At 29.5% G+C, this 23086-nt stretch overlaps 1 protein-coding gene across 5 annotated transcripts in view; it reads left to right on the forward strand.

The window, feature by feature from the left end:
- etv4 (ETS variant transcription factor 4) overlaps positions 1–23086 on the forward strand; it is a 149712-nt gene that overhangs the window by 124443 nt on the left and 2183 nt on the right. For all 5 annotated transcript variants that reach the window (XM_077501875.1, XM_077501870.1, XM_077501871.1 and 2 more), the window contains one exon: positions 22893–23074. In XM_077501875.1, the coding sequence (XP_077358001.1) occupies positions 22893–23074 (182 nt within the window). The remainder of the gene's footprint in view (positions 1–22892; positions 23075–23086) is intronic.

Consider the following 23086-nt stretch of genomic DNA (forward strand, 5'->3'; position numbering starts at 1 on the left):
TTTTTTTTTTCGCCAAAAAAACGGCCATGTATAGTAAGGCTTTTTTTTTCCGACAAAAAACGACCATGTATAGTAAGGCTTTTTTTCCGACAAAAAAACGACCATGTATAGTAAGGCTTTTTTTTCCGCCAAAAAAAACGACCATGTATAGTAAGGCTTTTTTTCCGCCAAAAAAATGACCATGTATAGAAAGGCTTTTTTTTTCGACAAAAAAACGACCATGTATAGTAAGGCTTTTTTTTCCCGCCAAAAAAACGACCATGTATAGTAAGGCTTTTTTTTCCGCCAAAAAAACCGACCATGTATAGTAAGGCTTTTTTTCCGCCAAAAAAATGACCATGTATAGAAAGGCTTTTTTTTTCGACAAAAAAACCGACCATGTATAGTAAGGCTTTTTTTCCGCCAAAAAAATGACCATGTATAGAAAGGCTTTTTTTTTCGACAAAAAAACGACCATGTATAGTAAGGCTTTTTTTTTTCGTCAAAAAAACGACCATGTATAGTAAGGCTTTTTTTTACCGCCAAAAAACGACCATGTATCGGAAGGCTTTTTTTTTTTTCGACAAAAAAACTACCACGTATAGTAAGGCTTTTTTTTTTCCGCCAAAAAAACGGCCATGTATAGTAAGGCTTTTTTTTTTCCGCCAAAAAAACGACCATGTATATTAAGGCTTTTTTTCCAACAAAAATCGACCATGTATAGTAAGGCTTTTTTTTCCGACAAAAAAACGACCATGTATAGTAAGGCTTTTTTTTTCCGACAAAAAACGACCATGTATAGTAAGGCTTTTTTTCCGACAAAAAAACGACCATGTATAGTAAGGCTTTTTTTTCCCGCCAAAAAAACGACCATGTATAGTAAGGCTTTTTTTTCCCGACAAAAAAACGACCATGTATAGTAAGGCTTTTTTTTTCCGACAAAAAACGACCATGTATAGTAAGGCTTTTTTTTTTCGCCAAAAAAACGGCCATGTATAGTAAGGCTTTTTTTTTCCGCCAAAAAAACGACCATGTATAGTAAGGCTTTTTTTCCAACAAAAATCGACCATGTATAGTAAGGCTTTTTTTTCCGACAAAAAAACGACCATGTATAGTAAGGCTTTTTTTTTTCGTCAAAAAAACGACCATGTATAGTAAGGCTTTTTTTTTCGACAAAAAAACGACCATGTATAGTAAGGCTTTTTTTTCCCCGCCAAAAAAACGACCATGTATCGGAAGGCGCTTTTTTTTTTCCGACAAAAAAACGACCATGTATAGTAAGGCTTTTTTTTCCGCCATTAAAATGACCATGTATAGTAAGGCTTTTTTTTCGACAAAAAAACGACCATGTATAGTAAGGCTTTTTTTTTCCGACAAAAAAAACGACCATGTATAGTAAGGCTTTTTTTTCCGACAAAAAAACGACCATGTATAGTAAGGCTTTTTTTTCCGACAAAAAAACGACCATGTATAGTAAGGCTTTTTTTTTCCGACCAAAAAAACGACCATGTATAATAAGGCTTTTTTTTTCCGCCAAAAAAACGACCATGTATAGTAAGGCTTTTTTTTTCCCGCCAAAAAACGACCATGTATCGGAAGGCTTTTTTTTTTTTTCGCCAAAAAAACGACCATGTATAGTAAGGCTTTTTTTTCCGCCATTAAAATGACCATGTATAGTAAGGCTTTTTTTTCGACAAAAAAACGACCATGTATAGTTAGGCTTTTTTTTCCCCACCAAAAAAAACGACCATGTATCGGAAGGCGCTTTTTTTTTTCCGACAAAAAAACGACCATGTATAGAAGGCTTTTTTTTCCGCCATTAAAATGACCATGTATAGTAAGGCTTTTTTTTCGACAAAAAAACGACCATGTATAGTAAGGCTTTTTTTTTCGACAAAAAAACGACCATGTATAGTAAGGCTTTTTTTTTCGACAAAAAAAACGACCATGTATAGTAAGGCTTTTTTTTCCGACAAAAAAACGACCATGTATAGTAAGGCTTTTTTTTCCGACAAAAAAACGACCATGTATAGTAAGGCTTTTTTTTTTCGACCAAAAAAACGACCATGTATAATAAGGCTTTTTTTTTTCCGCCAAAAAAACGACCATGTATAGTAAGGCTTTTTTTTTCCCGCCAAAAAACGACCATGTATCGGAAGGCTTTTTTTTTTTTCGACAAAAAAACGACCATGTATAGTAAGGCTTTTTTTTCCGCCATTAAAATGACCATGTATAGTAAGGCTTTTTTTTCAACAAAAAAACGACCATGTATAGTAAGGCTTTTTTTTTCCGACAAAAAAAACGACCATGTATAGTAAGGCTTTTTTTTTCTGACAAAAAACGACCATGTATAGTAAGGCTTTTTTTTTCCGCCAAAAAAACGGCCATGTATAGTAAGGCTTTTTTTTTCCGCCAAAAAAACGACCATGTATAGTAAGGCTTTTTTTCCAACAAAAATCGACCATGTATAGTAAGGCTTTTTTTTCCGACAAAAAAACGACCATGTATAGTAAGGCTTTTTTTCCGACAAAAAAACGACCATGTATAGTAAGGCTTTTTTTTTCCGACAAAAAACGACCATGTATAGTAAGGCTTTTTTTCCGACAAAAAAACGACCATGTATAGTAAGGCTTTTTTTTCCCGCCAAAAAAACGACCATGTATAGTAAGGCTTTTTTTTCAGCCAAAAAAAACGACCATGTATAGTAAGGCTTTTTTTCCGCCAAAAAAATGACCATGTATAGAAAGGCTTTTTTTTTCAACAAAAAAACGACCATGTATAGTAAGGCTTTTTTTTTTCGTCAAAAAAACGACCATGTATAGTAAGGCTTTTTTTTTCGACAAAAAAACGACCATGTATAGTAAGGCTTTTTTTTCCCCGCCAAAAAAACGACCATGTATCGGAAGGCGCTTTTTTTTTCCGACAAAAAAACGACCATGTATAGTAAGGCTTTTTTTTCCGCCATTAAAATGACCATGTATAGTAAGGCTTTTTTTTTCGACAAAAAAACGACCATGTATAGTAAGGCTTTTTTTTTCCGACAAAAAAACGACCATGTATAGTAAGGCTTTTTTTTCCGACAAAAAAAACGACCATGTATAGTAAGGCTTTTTTTTCCGACAAAAAAACGACCATGTATAGTAAGGCTTTGTTTTCCGACAAAAAAACGACCATGTATAGTAAGGCTTTTTTTTTTCGACCAAAAAAACGACCATGTATAATAAGGCTTTTTTTTTTCCGCCAAAAAAACGACCATGTATAGTAAGGCTTTTTTTTTCCCGCCAAAAAACGACCATGTATCGGAAGGCTTTTTTTTTTTTCGCCAAAAAAACGACCATGTATAGTAAGGCTTTTTTTTCCGCCATTAAAATGACCATGTATAGTAAGGCTTTTTTTTCGACAAAAAAACGACCATGTATAGTAAGGCTTTTTTTTTCCGACAAAAAAAACGACCATGTATAGTAAGGCTTTTTTTTCCGACAAAAAAACGACCATGTATAGTAAGGCTTTTTTTTCCGACAAAAAAAAGACCATGTATAGTAAGGCTTTTTTTTTCCGACAAAAAAAACGACCATGTATAGTAAGGCTTTTTTTTCCGACAAAAAACGACCATGTATAGTAAGGCTTTTTTTTCGACAAAAAAACGACCATGTATAGTAAGGCTTTTTTTCCCGACAAAAAAAACGACCATGTATAGTAAGGCTTTTTTTTTCCGACAAAAAACGACCATGTATAGTAAGGCTTTTTTTTTCGACAAAAAAACGACCATGTATAGTAAGGCGTTTTTTATTGTATTAAAAAAACGACCATGTATAGTGTGCCGTTTTTTATTTAATTAAAAAAACGACCATGTATAGCAAGGCGTTTTTTATTTTGTCAAAAAAACGACCATGTATAGTAAGGCGTTTTTTATTTTGTCAAAAAAACGACCATGTATAGTAAGGCGTTTTTTATTTTGTCAAAAAAACGACCACGTATAGTAAGGCGTTTTTTATTTAATTAAAAAAACGACCATGTATAGTAAGGCGTTTTTTATTTTGTTAAAAAAACGACCATGTATAGTAAGGCGTTTTTTATTTTGTCAAAAAAACGACCATGTATATAGTAAGGCGTTTTTATTTTGTTAAAAAAACGACCATGTATAGTAAGGCGTTTTTTATTTAATTAAAAAAACGACCATGTATAGTAAGGCGTTTTTTATTTTGTTAAAAAAACGACCATGTATAGTAAGGCGTTTTTATTTTGTCAAAAAAACGACCATGTATAGCAAGGCGTTTTTTATTGTATTAAAAAAACGACCATGTATAGTAAGCCGTTTTTTATTTAATTAAAAAAACGACCATGTATAGTAAGGCGTTTTTTATTTTGTCAAAAAAACGACCATGTATAGCAAGGCATTTTTTATTTTGTCAAAAAAATGACCATGTATAGTAAGGCGTTTTTTATTGTATTAAAAAAACGACCATGTATAGCAAGGCGTTTTTTATTGTATTAAAAAAACGACCATGTATAGTAAGGCGTTTTTTATTTTCTTAAAAAAAACGACCATGTATAGCAAGGCGGTTTTTATTGTATTAAAAAAACGACCATGTATAGCAAGGCGTTTTTTATTGTATTAAAAAAACGACCATGTATAGTAAGGCGTTTTTTATTTTCTTAAAAAAAACGACCATGTATAGCAAGGCGGTTTTTATTGTATTAAAAAAACGACCATGTATAGCAAGGCGTTTTTTATTGTATTAAAAAAACGACCATGTATAGTAAGGCGTTTTTTATTTAATTAAAAAAACGACCATGTATTGTAAGGCTTTTTTTTTCCCGCCAAAAAACGACCATGTATCGGAAGGCTTTTTTTTTTTTTCGCCAAAAAAACGACCATGTATAGTAAGGCTTTTTTTTCCGCCATTAAAATGACCATGTATAGTAAGGCTTTTTTTTCGACAAAAAAACGACCATGTATAGTAAGGCTTTTTTTTTCCGACAAAAAAAACGACCATGTATAGTAAGGCTTTTTTTTCCGACAAAAAACGACCATGTATAGTAAGGCTTTTTTTTTCGACAAAAAAACGACCATGTATAGAAAGGCTTTTTTTTCCCGACAAAAAAACGACCATGTATAGTAAGGCTTTTTTTTTTTCGACAAAAAAACGACCATGTATAGTAAGGCTTTTTTTTTCCGACCAAAAAAACGACCATGTATAGTAAGGCTTTTTTTCCCGACAAAAAAAACGACCATGTATAGTAAGGCTTTTTTTTTCCGACAAAAAACGACCATGTATAGTAAGGCTTTTTTTTTCGACAAAAAAACGACCATGTATAGTAAGGCGTTTTTTATTGTATTAAAAAAACGACCATGTATAGTGTGGCGTTTTTTATTTAATTAAAAAAACGACCATGTATAGCAAGGCGTTTTTTATTTTGTCAAAAAAACGACCATGTATAGTAAGGCGTTTTTTATTTAATTAAAAAAACGACCATGTATAGTAAGGCGTTTTTTATTTAATTAAAAAAACGACCATGTATAGTAAGGCGTTTTTTATTTTGTCAAAAAAACGACCATGTATAGCAAGGCGGTTTTTATTGTATTAAAAAAACGACCATGTATAGTAAGGCGTTTTTTATTTTGTCAAAAAAACGACCATGTATAGCAAGGCGTTTTTTATTGTATTAAAAAAACGACCATGTATAGCAAGGCGTTTTTTATTGTATTAAAAAAACGACCATGTATAGTAAGGCGTTTTTTATTTAATTAAAAAAACGACCATGTATAGTAAGGCGTTTTTTATTTTGTCAAAAAAACGACCATGTATAGCAAGGCGTTTTTTATTTAATTAAAAAAACGACCATGTATAGCAAGGCATTTTTTATTTTGTCAAAAAAACGACCATGTATAGCAAGGCGGTTTTTATTGTATTAAAAAAAACGACCATGTATAGTAAGGCGTTTTTTATTTTGTCAAAAAAACGACCATGTATAGCAAGGCGTTTTTTATTTAATTAAAAAAACGACCATGTATAGTAAGGCGTTTTTTATTTTGTCAAAAAAACGACCATGTATAGTAAGGCGTTTTTTATTGTATTAAAAAAACGACCATGTATAGCAAGGCGTTTTTTATTGTATTAAAAAAACGACCATGTATAGTAAGGCGTTTTTTATTTTCTTAAAAAAAACGACCATGTATAGCAAGGCGGTTTTTATTGTATTAAAAAAACGACCATGTATAGTAAGGCGTTTTTTATTTTGTCAAAAAAACGACCATGTATAGCAAGGCGGTTTTTATTGTATTAAAAAAACGACCATGTATAGTAAGGCGTTTTTTATTTTGTCAAAAAAACGACCATGTATAGTAAGGCGTTTTTTATTGTATTAAAAAAACGACCATGTATAGTAAGGCGTTTTTTATTTAATTAAAAAAACGACCATGTATAGCAAGGCATTTTTTATTTTGTCAAAAAAACGACCATGTATAGTAAGGCGTTTTTTATTTTCTTAAAAAAAACGACCATGTATAGCAAGGCGGTTTTTATTGTATTAAAAAAACGACCATGTATAGCAAGGCGTTTTTTATTGTATTAAAAAAACGACCATGTATAGTAAGGCGTTTTTTATTTAATTAAAAAAACGACCATGTATAGTAAGGCATTTTTTATTTTGTCAAAAAAACGACCATGTATAGTAAGGCGTTTTTTATTTTGTCAAAAAAACGACCATGTATAGCAAGGCGGTTTTTATTGTATTAAAAAAACGACCATGTATAGTAAGGCGTTTTTTATTTTGTCAAAAAAACGACCATGTATAGCAAGGCGTTTTTTATTGTATTAAAAAAACGACCATGTATAGTAAGGCGTTTTTTATTTAATTAAAAAAACGACCATGTATAGTAAGGCGTTTTTTATTTTGTCAAAAAAACGACCATGTATAGTAAGGCGTTTTTTATTGTATTAAAAAAACGACCATGTATAGCAAGGCGTTTTTTATTGTATTAAAAAAACGACCATGTATAGTAAGGCGTTTTTTATTTTCTTAAAAAAAACGACCATGTGTAGTAAGGCGTTTTTTATTTAATTAAAAAAACGACCATGTATAGTAAGGCGTTTTTTATTTTGTCAAAAAAACGACCATGTATAGCAAGGCGTTTTTTATTTAATTAAAAAAACGACCATGTATAGTAAGGCGTTTTTTATTTTGTCAAAAAAACGACCATGTATAGCAAGGCGGTTTTTATTGTATTAAAAAAACGACCATGTATAGTAAGGCGTTTTTTATTTTGTCAAAAAAACGACCATGTATAGTAAGGCGTTTTTTATTGTATTAAAAAAACGACCATGTATAGCAAGGCGTTTTTTATTGTATTAAAAAACCGACAATGTATAGTAAGGCGTTTTTTATTGTATTAAAAAAACGACCATGTATAGTAAGGCGTTTTTTATTTTCTTAAAAAAAACGACCATGTATAGCAAGGCGGTTTTTATTGTATTAAAAAAACGACCATGTATAGCAAGATGTTTTTTATTGTATTAAAAAAACGACCATGTATAGTAAGGCGTTTTTTATTTAATTAAAAAAACGACCATGTATAGTAAGGCGTTTTTTTATTTTGTCAAAAAAACGACCATTTAAGGCATTTTTTATTTTGTAAAAAAAACGACCATGTATAGCAAGGCGGTTTTTATTGTATCAAAAAAAAACGACCATGTATAGTAAGGCGTTTTTTATTTAATTAAAAAAACGACCATGTATAGTAAGGCGTTTTTTATTTTGTCAAAAAAACGACCATGTATAGCAAGGCGTTTTTTATTGTATTAAAAAAACGACCATGTATAGTAAGGCGTTTTTTATTTAATTAAAAAAACGACCATGTATAGTAAGGCGTTTTTTATTTTGTCAAAAAAACGACCATGTATAGCAAGGCGTTTTTTATTTAATTAAAAAAACGACCATGTATAGCAAGGCATTTTTTATTTTGTCAAAAAAACGACCATGTATAGCAAGGCGGTTTTTATTGTATTAAAAAAAACGACCATGTATAGTAAGGCGTTTTTTATTTTGTCAAAAAAACGACCATGTATAGTAAGGCGTTTTTTATTTTGTCAAAAAAACGACCATGTATAGTAAGGCGTTTTTTATTTTCTTAAAAAAAACGACCATGTATAGCAAGGCGTTTTTTATTGGATTAAAAAAACGACCATGTATAGCAAGGCATTTTTTATTTTGTCAAAAAAACGACCATGTATAGTAAGGCGTTTTTTATTTTCTTAAAAAAAACGACCATGTATAGCAAGGCGGTTTTTATTGTATTAAAAAAACGACCATGTATAGCAAGGCGTTTTTTATTGTATTAAAAAAACGACCATGTATAGTAAGGCGTTTTTTATTTAATTAAAAAAACGACCATGTATAGCAAGGCATTTTTTATTTTGTCAAAAAAACGACCATGTATAGTAAGGCGTTTTTTATTTTGTCAAAAAAACGACCATGTATAGCAAGGCGGTTTTTATTGTATTAAAAAAACGACCATGTATAGTAAGGCGTTTTTTATTTAATTAAAAAAACGACCATGTATAGTAAGGCGTTTTTTATTTTGTCAAAAAAACGACCATGTATAGCAAGGCGTTTTTTATTTAATTAAAAAAACGACCATGTATAGTAAGGCGTTTTTTATTTAATTAAAAAAACGACCATGTATAGTAAGGCGTTTTTTATTTTGTCAAAAAAACGACCATGTATAGCAAGGCGTTTTTTATTTAATTAAAAAAACGACCATGTATAGTAAGGCGTTTTTTATTTTGTCAAAAAAACGACCATGTATAGCAAGGCGGTTTTTATTGTATTAAAAAAAAGACCATGTATAGTAAGGCGTTTTTTATTTTGTCAAAAAAACGACCATGTATAGCAAGGCGGTTTTTATTGTATTAAAAAAAAGACCATGTATAGTAAGGCGTTTTTTATTTTGTCAAAAAAACGACCATGTATAGCAAGGCGTTTTTTATTTAATTAAAAAAACGACCATGTATAGTAAGGCGTTTTTTATTTTGTCAAAAAAACGACCATGTATAGTAAGGCGTTTTTTATTGTATTAAAAAAACGACCATGTATAGTAAGGCGTTTTTTATTGTATTAAAAAAACGACCATGTATAGCAAGGCATTTTTTATTTTGTCAAAAAAACGACCATGTATAGTAAGGCGTTTTTTATTGTATTAAAAAAAACGACCATGTATAGTAAGGCGTTTTTGATTTAATTAAAAAAACGACCATGTATAGTAAGGCGTTTTTTATTTTGTCAAAAAAACGACCATGTATAGTAAGGCGTTTTTTATTTTGTCAAAAAAACGACCATGTATAGCAAGGCGGTTTTTATTGTATTAAAAAAACGACCATGTATAGTAAGGCGTTTTTTATTTTGTCAAAAAAACGACCATGTATAGCAAGGCGGTTTTTATTGTATTAAAAAAACGACCATGTATAGCAAGGCGTTTTTTATTGTATTAAAAAAACGACCATGTATAGCAAGGCGGTTTTTATTGTATTAAAAAAACGACCATGTATAGTAAGGCGTTTTTTATTTTGTCAAAAAAACGACCATGTATAGCAAGGCGGTTTTTATTGTATTAAAAAAACGACCATGTATAGTAAGGCGTTTTTTTATTGTATTAAAAAAACGACCATGTATAGTAAGGCGTTTTTTATTTAATTAAAAAAACGACCATGTATAGTAAGGCGTTTTTTATTTTGTCAAAAAAACGACCATGTATAGTAAGGCGTTTTTTATTTTGTCAAAAAAAAACGACCATGTATAGCAAGGCGTTTTTTATTTAATTAAAAAAACGACCATGTATAGTAAGGCGTTTTTTATTTTGTCAAAAAAACGACCATGTATAGTAAGGCGTTTTTTATTTTGTCAAAAAAAAACGACCATGTATAGCAAGGCGTTTTTTATTTAATTAAAAAAACGACCATGTATAGTAAGGCGGTTTTTATTGTATTAAAAAAAACGACCATGTATAGTAAGGCGTTTTTTATTTTGTCAAAAAAACGACCATGTATAGCAAGGCGGTTTTTATTGTATTAAAAAAACGACCATGTATAGTAAGGCGTTTTTTATTTTGTCAAAAAAACGACCATGTGTAGTAAGGCGGTTTTTATTGTATTAAAAAAACGACCATGTATAGTAAGGCGTTTTTTATTTTGTTAAAAAAACGACCATGTATAGTAAGGCGTTTTTTATTTTCTTAAAAAAAACGACCATGTATAGCAAGGCGTTTTTTATTGTATTAAAAAAACGACCATGTATAGCAAGGCGTTTTTTATTTTGTCAAAAAAACGACCATGTATAGCAAGGCGTTTTTTATTGTATTAAAAAAACGACCATGTATAGCAAGGCGTTTTTTATTTTGTCAAAAAAACGACCATGTATAGCAAGGCAGTTTTTATTGTATTAAAAAAAACGACCATGAAAAGTAAGGCGTTTTTTATTTTGTCAAAAAAACGACCATGTATAGCAAGGCGTTTTTTATTGTATTAAAAAAACGACCATGTATAGTAAGGCGTTTTTTATTTTCTTAAAAAAAACGACCATGTATAGTAAGGCGTTTTTTATTGTATTAAAAAAACGACCATGTATAGCAAGGCGGTTTTTATTGTATTAAAAAAAACGACCATGTATAGTAAGGCGTTTTTTATTTAATTAAAAAAACGACCATGTATAGTAAGGCGTTTTTTATTGTATTAAAAAAACGACCATGTATAGCAAGGCGTTTTTTATTTTCTTAAAAAAAAACGACCATGTATAGCAAGGCGGTTTTTATTGTATTAAAAAAAACGACCATGTATAGCAAGGCGTTTTTTATTTTGTCAAAAAAAACGACCATGTATAGCAAGGCGTTTTTTATTGTATTAAAAAAAACGACCATGTATAGTAAGGCGTTTTTTATTTTGTCAAAAAAAACGACCATGTATAGCAAGGCGGTTTTTATTGTATTAAAAAAAACGACCATGTATAGTAAGGCGGTTTTTATTGTATTAAAAAAAACGACCATGTATAGCAAGGCGGTTTTTATTGTATTAAAAAAACGACCATGTATAGCAAGGCGGTTTTTATTGTATTAAAAAAACGACCATGTATAGTAAGGCGTTTTTTATTTTGTTAAAAAAACGACCATGTATAGTAAGGCGTTTTTTATTTTCTTAAAAAAAACGACCATGTATAGTAAGGCGTTTTTTATTATATTAAAAAAACGACCATGTATAGCAAGGCGTTTTTTATTGTATTAAAAAAACGACCATGTATAGCAAGGCGGTTTTTATTGTATTAAAAAAACGACCATGTATAGTAAGGCGTTTTTTATTTAATTAAAAAAAACGACCATGTATAGCAAGGCGGTTTTTATTGTATTAAAAAAACGACCATGTATAGCAAGGCATTTTTTATTTTGTCAAAAAAACGACCATGTATAGCAAGGCGGTTTTTATTGTATTAAAAAAAACGACCATGTAAGTAAGGCGTTTTTTATTTAATTAAAAAAACGACCATGTATAGTAAGGCGTTTTTTATTTTGTCAAAAAAACGACCATGTAAGTAAGGCGTTTTTTATTTAATTAAAAAAACGACCATGTATAGTAAGGCGTTTTTTATTTTGTCAAAAAAACGACCATGTATAGTAAGGCGTTTTTTATTGTATTAAAAAAACGACCATGTATAGCAAGGCGGTTTTTATTGTATTAAAAAAACGACCATGTATAGTAAGGCGTTTTTTATTTTCTTAAAAAAACGACCATGTATAGTAAGGCGTTTTTTATTTTGTCAAAAAAACAACCATGTATAGTAAGGCGTTTTTTATTTTGTCAAAAAAACGACCATGTATAGCAAGGCGTTTTTTATTTAATTAAAAAAACGACCATGTATAGTAAGGCGTTTTTTATTTTGTCAAAAAAACGACCATGTATAGCAAGGCGGTTTTTATTGTATTAAAAAAAAGACCATGTATAGTAAGGCGTTTTTTATTTTGTCAAAAAAACGACCATGTATAGCAAGGCGGTTTTTATTGTATTAAAAAAACGACCATGTATAGTAAGGCGTTTTTTATTTTGTCAAAAAAACGACCATGTATAGTAAGGCGTTTTTTATTGTATTAAAAAAACGACCATGTATAGTAAGGCGTTTTTTATTGTATTAAAAAAACGACCATGTATAGCAAGGCATTTTTTATTTTGTCAAAAAAACGACCATGTATAGTAAGGCGTTTTTTATTTTGTCAAAAAAACGACCATGTATAGTAAGGCGTTTTTTATTGTATTAAAAAAAACGACCATGTATAGTAAGGCGTTTTTGATTTAATTAAAAAAACGACCATGTATAGTAAGGCGTTTTTTATTTTGTCAAAAAAACGACCATGTATAGTAAGGCGTTTTTTATTTTGTCAAAAAAACGACCATGTATAGCAAGGCGGTTTTTATTGTATTAAAAAAACGACCATGTATAGTAAGGCGTTTTTTATTTTGTCAAAAAAACGACCATGTATAGCAAGGCGGTTTTTATTGTATTAAAAAAACGACCATGTATAGCAAGGCGTTTTTTATTGTATTAAAAAAACGACCATGTATAGCAAGGCAGTTTTTATTGTATTAAAAAAAAACGACCATGTATAGTAAGGCATTTTTTTATTGTATTAAAAAAACGACCATGTATAGTAAGGCGTTTTTTATTTTGTCAAAAAAACGACCATGTATAGTAAGGCGTTTTTTATTTTGTCAAAAAAAAACGACCATGTATAGCAAGGCGTTTTTTATTTAATTAAAAAAACGACCATGTATAGTAAGGCGTTTTTTATTTTGTCAAAAAAACGACCATGTATAGTAAGGCGTTTTTTATTTTGTCAAAAAAAAACGACCATGTATAGCAAGGCGTTTTTTATTTAATTAAAAAAACGACCATGTATAGTAAGGCGGTTTTTATTGTATTAAAAAAAACGACCATGTATAGTAAGGCGTTTTTTATTTTGTTAAAAAAACGACCATGTATAGTAAGGCGTTTTTTATTTTGTCAAAAAAACGACCATGTATAGCAAGGCGGTTTTTATTGTATTAAAAAAACGACCATGTATAGTAAGGCGTTTTTTATTTTGTTAAAAAAACGACCATGTATAGTAAGGCGTTTTTTATTTTCTTAAAAAAAACGACCATGTATAGCAAGGCGTTTTTTATTGTATTAAAAAAACGACCATGTATAGCAAGGCGTTTTTTATTTTGTCAAAAAAACGACCATGTATAGCAAGGCGGTTTTTATTGTATTAAAAAAACGACCATGTATAGCAAGGCAGTTTTTATTGTATTAAAAAAAACGACCATGAAAAGTAAGGCGTTTTTTATTTTGTCAAAAAAACGACCATGTATAGCAAGGCGTTTTTTATTGTATTAAAAAAACGACCATGTATAGTCAGGCGTTTTTTATTTTCTTAAAAAAAACGACCATGTATAGTAAGGCGTTTTTTATTATATTAAAAAAACGACCATGTATAGCAAGGCGGTTTTTATTGTATTAAAAAAACGACCATGTATAGTAAGGCGTTTTTTATTTTCTTAAAAAAAACGACCATGTATAGTAAGGCGTTTTTTATTTAATTAAAAAAACGACCATGTATAGTAAGGCGTTTTTTATTGTATTAAAAAAACGACCATGTATAGTAAGGCGTTTTTTATTTAATTAAAAAAACGACCATGTATAGCAAGGCGTTTTTTATTGTATTAAAAAAAACGACCATGTATAGTAAGGCGTTTTTTATTTTGTCAAAAAAAACGACCATGTATAGCAAGGCGTTTTTTATTGTATTAAAAAAACGACCATGTATAGCAAGGCGTTTTTTATTTTCTTAAAAAAAAACGACCATGTATAGCAAGGCGGTTTTTATTGTATTAAAAAAAACGACCATGTATAGCAAGGCGTTTTTTATTTTGTCAAAAAAAACGACCATGTATAGCAAGGCGTTTTTTATTGTATTAAAAAAAACGACCATGTATAGTAAGGCGTTTTTTATTTTGTCAAAAAAAACGACCATGTATAGCAAGGCGGTTTTTATTGTATTAAAAAAAACGACCATGTATAGTAAGGCGGTTTTTATTGTATTAAAAAAAACGACCATGTATAGCAAGGCGGTTTTTATTGTATTAAAAAAACGACCATGTATAGCAAGGCGGTTTTTATTGTATTAAAAAAACCACCATGTATAGTAAGGCGTTTTTTATTTAATTAAAAAAACGACCATGTATAGCAAGGCGGTTTTTATTGTATTAAAAAAACGACCATGTATAGTAAGGCGTTTTTTATTTTCTTAAAAAAAACGACCATGTATAGCAAGGCGTTTTTTATTGTATTAAAAAAACGACCATGTATAGTAAGGCGTTTTTTATTTAATTAAAAAAACGACCATGTATAGTAAGGCGTTTTTTATTTTGTCAAAAAAACAACCATGTATAGCAAGGCGTTTTTTATTGTATTAAAAAAACGACCATGTATAGTAAGGCGTTTTTTATTTAATTAAAAAAACGACCATGTATAGTAAGGCGTTTTTTATTTTGTCAAAAAAAACGACCATGTATAGCAAGGCGGTTTTTATTGTATTAAAAAAACGACCATGTATAGCAAGGCATTTTTTATTTTGTCAAAAAAACGACCATGTATAGTAAGGCGTTTTTTATTTAATTAAAAAAAACGACCATGTATAGTAAGGCGTTTTTTATTTTGTCAAAAAAACGACCATGTATAGTAAGGCGTTTTTTATTTAATTAAAAAAACGACCATGTATAGTAAGGCGTTTTTTATTTTGTCAAAAAAACGACCATGTATAGCAAGGCGGTTTTTATTGTATTAAAAAAACGACCATGTATAGCAAGGCATTTTTTATTTTGTCAAAAAAACGACCATGTATAGTAAGGCGTTTTTTATTTAATTAAAAAAAACGACCATGTATAGTAAGGCGTTTTTTATTGTATTAAAAAAACGACCATGTATAGCAAGGCATTTTTTATTTTGTCAAAAAAACGACCATGTATAGTAAGGCGTTTTTTATTTAATTAAAAAAAACGACCATGTATAGTAAGGCGTTTTTTATTTTGTCAAAAAAACGACCATGTATAGTAAGGCGTTTTTTATTGTATTAAAAAAACGACCATGTATAGCAAGGCGGTTTTTATTGTATTAAAAAAACGACCATGTATAGTAAGGCGTTTTTTATTTTCTTAAAAAAAACGACCATGTATAGTAAGGCGTTTTTTATTTTGTCAAAAAAACGACCATGTATAGCAAGGCGGTTTTTATTGTATTAAAAAAACGACCATGTATAGTAAGGCGTTTTTTATTTTGTCAAAAAAACGACCATGTATAGCAAGGCGTTTTTTATTTTCTTAAAAAAAACGACCATGTATAGTAAGGCGTTTTTTATTTTCTTAAAAAAAACGACCATGTATAGTAAGGCGTTTTTTATTTAATTAAAAAAACGACCATGTATAGTAAGGCGTTTTTTATTTTGTCAAAAAAACGACCATGTATAGTAAGGCGTTTTTTATTGTATTAAAAAAACGACCATGTATAGCAAGGCGGTTTTTATTGTATTAAAAAAACGACCATGTATAGTAAGGCGTTTTTTATTTTCTTAAAAAAAACGACCATGTATAGTAAGGCGTTTTTTATTTTGTCAAAAAAACAACCATGTATAGCAAGGCGTTTTTTATTGTATTAAAAAAACGACCATGTATAGTAAGGCGTTTTTTATTTAATTAAAAAAACGACCATGTATAGTAAGGCGTTTTTTATTTTGTCAAAAAAACGACCATGTATAGTAAGGCGTTTTTTATTGTATTAAAAAAACGACCATGTATAGCAAGGCGGTTTTTATTGTATTAAAAAAACGACCATGTATAGTAAGGCGTTTTTTATTTTCTTAAAAAAAACGACCATGTAAAGCAAGGCGTTTTTTATTGTATTAAAAAAACGACCATGTATAGTAAGGCGTTTTTTATTTTGTCAAAAAAACGACCATGTATAGCAAGGCGTTTTTTATTTAATTAAAAAAACGACCATGTATAGTAAGGCGTTTTTTATTTTGTCAAAAAAACGACCATGTATAGCAAGGCGGTTTTTATTGTATTAAAAAAACGACCATGTATAGTAAGGCGTTTTTTATTTTGTCAAAAAAACGACCATGTATAGTAAGGCGTTTTTTATTGTATTAAAAAAACGACCATGTATAGTAAGGCGTTTTTTATTTAATTAAAAAAACGACCATGTATAGTAAGGCGTTTTTTATTTTGTCAAAAAAACAACCATGTATAGCAAGGCGTTTTTTATTGTATTAAAAAAACGACCATGTATAGTAAGGCGTTTTTTATTTAATTAAAAAAACGACCATGTATAGTAAGGCGTTTTTTATTTTGTCAAAAAAAACGACCATGTATAGCAAGGCGGTTTTTATTGTATTAAAAAAACGACCATGTATAGCAAGGCATTTTTTATTTTGTCAAAAAAACGACCATGTATAGTAAGGCGTTTTTTATTTAATTAAAAAAAACGACCATGTATAGTAAGGCGTTTTTTATTTTGTCAAAAAAACGACCATGTATAGTAAGGCGTTTTTTATTTAATTAAAAAAACGACCATGTATAGTAAGGCGTTTTTTATTTTGTCAAAAAAACGACCATGTATAGCAAGGCGGTTTTTATTGTATTAAAAAAACGACCATGTATAGCAAGGCATTTTTTATTTTGTCAAAAAAACGACCATGTATAGTAAGGCGTTTTTTATTTAATTAAAAAAAACGACCATGTATAGTAAGGCGTTTTTTATTGTATTAAAAAAACGACCATGTATAGCAAGGCATTTTTTATTTTGTCAAAAAAACGACCATGTATAGTAAGGCGTTTTTTATTTAATTAAAAAAAACGACCATGTATAGTAAGGCGTTTTTTATTTTGTCAAAAAAACGACCATGTATAGTAAGGCGTTTTTTATTGTATTAAAAAAACGACCATGTATAGCAAGGCGGTTTTTATTGTATTAAAAAAACGACCATGTATAGTAAGGCGTTTTTTATTTTGTCAAAAAAACGACCATGTATAGCAAGGCGTTTTTTATTTTCTTAAAAAAAACGACCATGTATAGTAAGGCGTTTTTTATTTTCTTAAAAAAAACGACCATGTATAGTAAGGCGTTTTTTATTTAATTAAAAAAACGACCATGTATAGTAAGGCGTTTTTTATTTTGTCAAAAAAACGACCATGTATAGTAAGGCGTTTTTTATTGTATTAAAAAAACGACCATGTATAGCAAGGCGGTTTTTATTGTATTAAAAAAACGACCATGTATAGTAAGGCGTTTTTTATTTTCTTAAAAAAAACGACCATGTATAGTAAGGCGTTTTTTATTTTGTCAAAAAAACAACCATGTATAGCAAGGCGTTTTTTATTGTATTAAAAAAACGACCATGTATAGTAAGGCGTTTTTTATTTAATTAAAAAAACGACCATGTATAGTAAGGCGTTTTTTATTTTGTCAAAAAAACGACCATGTATAGTAAGGCGTTTTTTATTGTATTAAAAAAACGACCATGTATAGCAAGGCGGTTTTTATTGTATTAAAAAAACGACCATGTATAGTAAGGCGTTTTTTATTTTCTTAAAAAAAACGACCATGTATAGCAAGGCGTTTTTTATTGTATTAAAAAAACGACCATGTATAGTAAGGCGTTTTTTATTTTGTCAAAAAAACGACCATGTATAGCAAGGCGTTTTTTATTTAATTAAAAAAACGACCATGTATAGTAAGGCGTTTTTTATTTTGTCAAAAAAACGACCATGTATAGCAAGGCGGTTTTTATTGTATTAAAAAAACGACCATGTATAGTAAGGCGTTTTTTATTTTGTCAAAAAAACGACCATGTATAGTAAGGCGTTTTTTATTGTATTAAAAAAACGACCATGTATAGTAAGGCGTTTTTTATTGTATTAAAAAAACGACCATGTATAGCAAGGCATTTTTTATTTTGTCAAAAAAACGACCATGTATAGTAAGGCGTTTTTTATTTTGTCAAAAAAACGACCATGTATAGTAAGGCGTTTTTTATTGTATTAAAAAAAACGACCATGTATAGTAAGGCGTTTTTGATTTAATTAAAAAAACGACCATGTATAGTAAGGCGTTTTTTATTTTGTCAAAAAAACGACCATGTATAGTAAGGCGTTTTTTATTTTGTCAAAAAAACGACCATGTATAGCAAGGCGGTTTTTATTGTATTAAAAAAACGACCATGTATAGTAAGGCGTTTTTTATTTTGTCAAAAAAACGACCATGTATAGCAAGGCGGTTTTTATTGTATTAAAAAAACGACCATGTATAGCAAGGCGTTTTTTATTGTATTAAAAAAACGACCATGTATAGCAAGGCAGTTTTTATTGTATTAAAAAAAAACGACCATGTATAGTAAGGCGTTTTTTTATTGTATTAAAAAAACGACCATGTATAGTAAGGCGTTTTTTATTTAATTAAAAAAACGACCATGTATAGTAAGGCGTTTTTTTATTGTATTAAAAAAACGACCATGTATAGTAAGGCGTTTTTTATTTAATTAAAAAAACGACCATGTATAGTAAGGCGTTTTTTATTTTGTCAAAAAAACGACCATGTATAGTAAGGCGTTTTTTATTTTGTCAAAAAAAAACGACCATGTATAGTAAGGCGTTTTTTATTTAATTAAAAAAACGACCATGTATAGTAAGGCGTTTTTTATTTTGTCAAAAAAACGACCATGTATAGTAAGGCGTTTTTTATTTTGTCAAAAAAAAACGACCATGTATAGCAAGGCGTTTTTTATTTAATTAAAAAAACGACCATGTATAGTAAGGCGGTTTTTATTGTATTAAAAAAAACGACCATGTATAGTAAGGCGTTTTTTATTTTGTTAAAAAAACGACCATGTATAGTAAGGCGTTTTTTATTTTGTCAAAAAAACGACCATGTATAGCAAGGCGGTTTTTATTGTATTAAAAAAACGACCATGTATAGTAAGGCGTTTTTTATTTTGTCAAAAAAACGACCATGTATAGCAAGGCGGTTTTTATTGTATTAAAAAAACGACCATGTATAGTAAGGCGTTTTTTATTTTCTTAAAAAAAACGACCATGTATAGTAAGGCGTTTTTTATTTTGTTAAAAAAACGACCATGTATAGTAAGGCGTTTTTTATTTTCTTAAAAAAAACGACCATGTATAGTAAGGCGTTTTTTATTTTGTTAAAAAAACGACCATGTATAGTAAGGCGTTTTTTATTTTCTTAAAAAAAACGACCATGTATAGCAAGGCGGTTTTTATTGTATTAAAAAAACGACCATGTATAGCAAGGCAGTTTTTATTGTATTAAAAAAAACGACCATGAAAAGTAAGGCGTTTTTTATTTTGTCAAAAAAACGACCATGTATAGCAAGGCGTTTTTTATTGTATTAAAAAAACGACCATGTATAGCAAGGCGTTTTTTATTGTATTAAAAAAAACGACCATGTATAGTAAGGCGTTTTTTATTGTATTAAAAAAACGACCATGTATAGCAAGGCGGTTTTTATTGTATTAAAAAAAACGACCATGTATAGTAAGGCGTTTTTTATTTAATTAAAAAAACGACCATGTATAGTAAGGCGTTTTTTATTGTATTAAAAAAACGACCATGTATAGTAAGGCGTTTTTTATTTAATTAAAAAAACGACCATGTATAGCAAGGCGTTTTTTTATTGTATTAAAAAAACGACCATGTATAGTAAGGCGTTTTTTATTTTGTCAAAAAAACGACCATGTATAGTAAGGCGTTTTTTATTTTGTCAAAAAAAAACGACCATGTATAGTAAGGCGTTTTTTATTTAATTAAAAAAACGACCATGTATAGTAAGGCGTTTTTTATTTTGTCAAAAAAACGACCATGTATAGTAAGGCGTTTTTTATTTTGTCAAAAAAAAACGACCATGTATAGCAAGGCGTTTTTTATTTAATTAAAAAAACGACCATGTATAGTAAGGCGGTTTTTATTGTATTAAAAAAAACGACCATGTATAGTAAGGCGTTTTTTATTTTGTTAAAAAAACGACCATGTATAGTAAGGCGTTTTTTATTTTGTCAAAAAAACGACCATGTATAGCAAGGCGGTTTTTATTGTATTAAAAAAACGACCATGTATAGTAAGGCGTTTTTTATTTTGTTAAAAAAACGACCATGTATAGTAAGGCGTTTTTTATTTTCTTAAAAAAAACGACCATGTATAGTAAGGCGTTTTTTATTTTCTTAAAAAAAACGACCATGTATAGCAAGGCGGTTTTTATTGTATTAAAAAAACGACCATGTATAGCAAGGCAGTTTTTATTGTATTAAAAAAAACGACCATGAAAAGTAAGGCGTTTTTTATTTTGTCAAAAAAACGACCATGTATAGCAAGGCGTTTTTTATTGTATTAAAAAAACGACCATGTATAGCAAGGCGTTTTTTATTGTATTAAAAAAAACGACCATGTATAGTAAGGCGTTTTTTATTGTATTAAAAAAACGACCATGTATAGCAAGGCGGTTTTTATTGTATTAAAAAAAACGACCATGTATAGTAAGGCGTTTTTTATTTAATTAAAAAAACGACCATGTATAGTAAGGCGTTTTTTATTTAATTAAAAAAACGACCATGTATAGTAAGGCGTTTTTTATTTAATTAAAAAAACGACCATGTATAGCAAGGCGTTTTTTTATTGTATTAAAAAAACGACCATGTATAGTAAGGCGTTTTTTATTTTGTCAAAAAAACGACCATGTATAGTAAGGCGTTTTTTATTTTGTCAAAAAAAAACGACCATGTATAGTAAGGCGTTTTTTATTTAATTAAAAAAACGACCATGTATAGTAAGGCGTTTTTTATTTTGTCAAAAAAACGACCATGTATAGTAAGGCGTTTTTTATTTTGTCAAAAAAAAACGACCATGTATAGCAAGGCGTTTTTTATTTAATTAAAAAAACGACCATGTATAGTAAGGCGGTTTTTATTGTATTAAAAAAAACGACCATGTATAGTAAGGCGTTTTTTATTTTGTTAAAAAAACGACCATGTATAGTAAGGCGTTTTTTATTTTGTCAAAAAAACGACCATGTATAGCAAGGCGGTTTTTATTGTATTAAAAAAACGACCATGTATAGTAAGGCGTTTTTTATTTTGTTAAAAAAACGACCATGTATAGTAAGGCGTTTTTTATTTTCTTAAAAAAAACGACCATGTATAGTAAGGCGTTTTTTATTTTGTTAAAAAAACGACCATGTATAGTAAGGCGTTTTTTATTTTCTTAAAAAAAACGACCATGTATAGCAAGGCGTTTTTTATTGTATTAAAAAAACGACCATGTATAGCAAGGCGGTTTTTATTGTATTAAAAAAACGACCATGTATAGCAAGGCAGTTTTTATTGTATTAAAAAAAACGACCATGAAAAGTAAGGCGTTTTTTATTTTGTCAAAAAAACGACCATGTATAGCAAGGCGTTTTTTATTGTATTAAAAAAACGACCATGTATAGCAAGGCGTTTTTTATTGTATTAAAAAAAACGACCATGTATAGTAAGGCGTTTTTTATTGTATTAAAAAAACGACCATGTATAGCAAGGCGGTTTTTATTGTATTAAAAAAAACGACCATGTATAGTAAGGCGTTTTTTATTTAATTAAAAAAACGACCATGTATAGTAAGGCGTTTTTTATTGTATTAAAAAAACGACCATGTATAGTAAGGCGTTTTTTATTTAATTAAAAAAACGACCATGTATAGCAAGGCGTTTTTTATTGTATTAAAAAAAACGACCATGTATAGTAAGGCGTTTTTTATTTTGTCAAAAAAAACGACCATGTATAGCAAGGCGTTTTTTATTGTATTAAAAAAACGACCATGTATAGCAAGGCGTTTTTTATTTTCTTAAAAAAAAACGACCATGTATAGCAAGGCGGTTTTTATTGTATTAAAAAAAACGACCATGTATAGCAAGGCGTTTTTTATTGTATTAAAAAAACGACCATGTATAGTAAGGCGTTTTTTATTTAATTAAAAAAACGACCATGTATAGTAAGGCGTTTTTTATTTTGTCAAAAAAAACGACCATGTATAGCAAGGCGGTTTTTATTGTATTAAAAAAAACGACCATGTAAGTAAGGCGTTTTTTATTTAATTAAAAAAACGACCATGTATAGTAAGGCGTTTTTTATTTTGTCAAAAAAACGACCATGTATAGCAAGGCGGTTTTTATTGTATTAAAAAAACGACCATGTATAGCAAGGCGGTTTTTATTTAATTAAAAAAACCACCATGTATAGTAAGGCGTTTTTTATTTTGTTAAAAAAACGACCATTTTATTTAAGCCGTTTTATTTAATAAAAAAAAATAAAAAAATAAACTTTTTTTTGTGTGTGTGCATATATATATATGTATGTATGCATATGTATGTATGCATATGTATATACAGTATATGTATGTATATATATATATATATGTATATGTATATATATATATATATATAGATATATATATATATTATACACATCTTTATACATAATTTAATTTTATAAATTTTTTGTAAATATACCGTGTACTCAAAATGACATACAATACATAAACAGTTTCATGACATGACACACCTATTTGGTTCCCCAAAAAAATAAAAATAAACAAAATAAATCTCAATCTTCCAAAATAAAACAAAATTGTAAACAGACAAGCGGAAAACATTTGTACTTTTGTAACATTTTCTGCAGCAGGGAGTGCACAGTGGTCTGAAAGATGCCTTTCAGATGCCTTTCATCCTTTTTGATGACTTGACCTGTGGCCACCTCATCGTCATGGTGACCGTTGACTCTCCTTCACAGGTGAGGTGAAGCAGGAAGTTGGCGGCGGCGGCAGCGTGTTCCGCGAGGGAACGCCGTACCAGCGGCGAGGGTCGCTGCAGCTGTGGCAGTTCCTGGTGGCTCTGCTCGACGACCCCGGCAACGCCCACTTTATCGCATGGACCGGCCGCGGGATGGAGTTCAAGCTCATTGAGCCCGAAGAGGTAGAAAGAGCT

Source organism: Festucalex cinctus, chromosome 17 (genome assembly GCF_051991245.1).
Source record: "Festucalex cinctus isolate MCC-2025b chromosome 17, RoL_Fcin_1.0, whole genome shotgun sequence".
Classification (NCBI taxonomy): domain Eukaryota; kingdom Metazoa; phylum Chordata; class Actinopteri; order Syngnathiformes; family Syngnathidae; genus Festucalex; species Festucalex cinctus.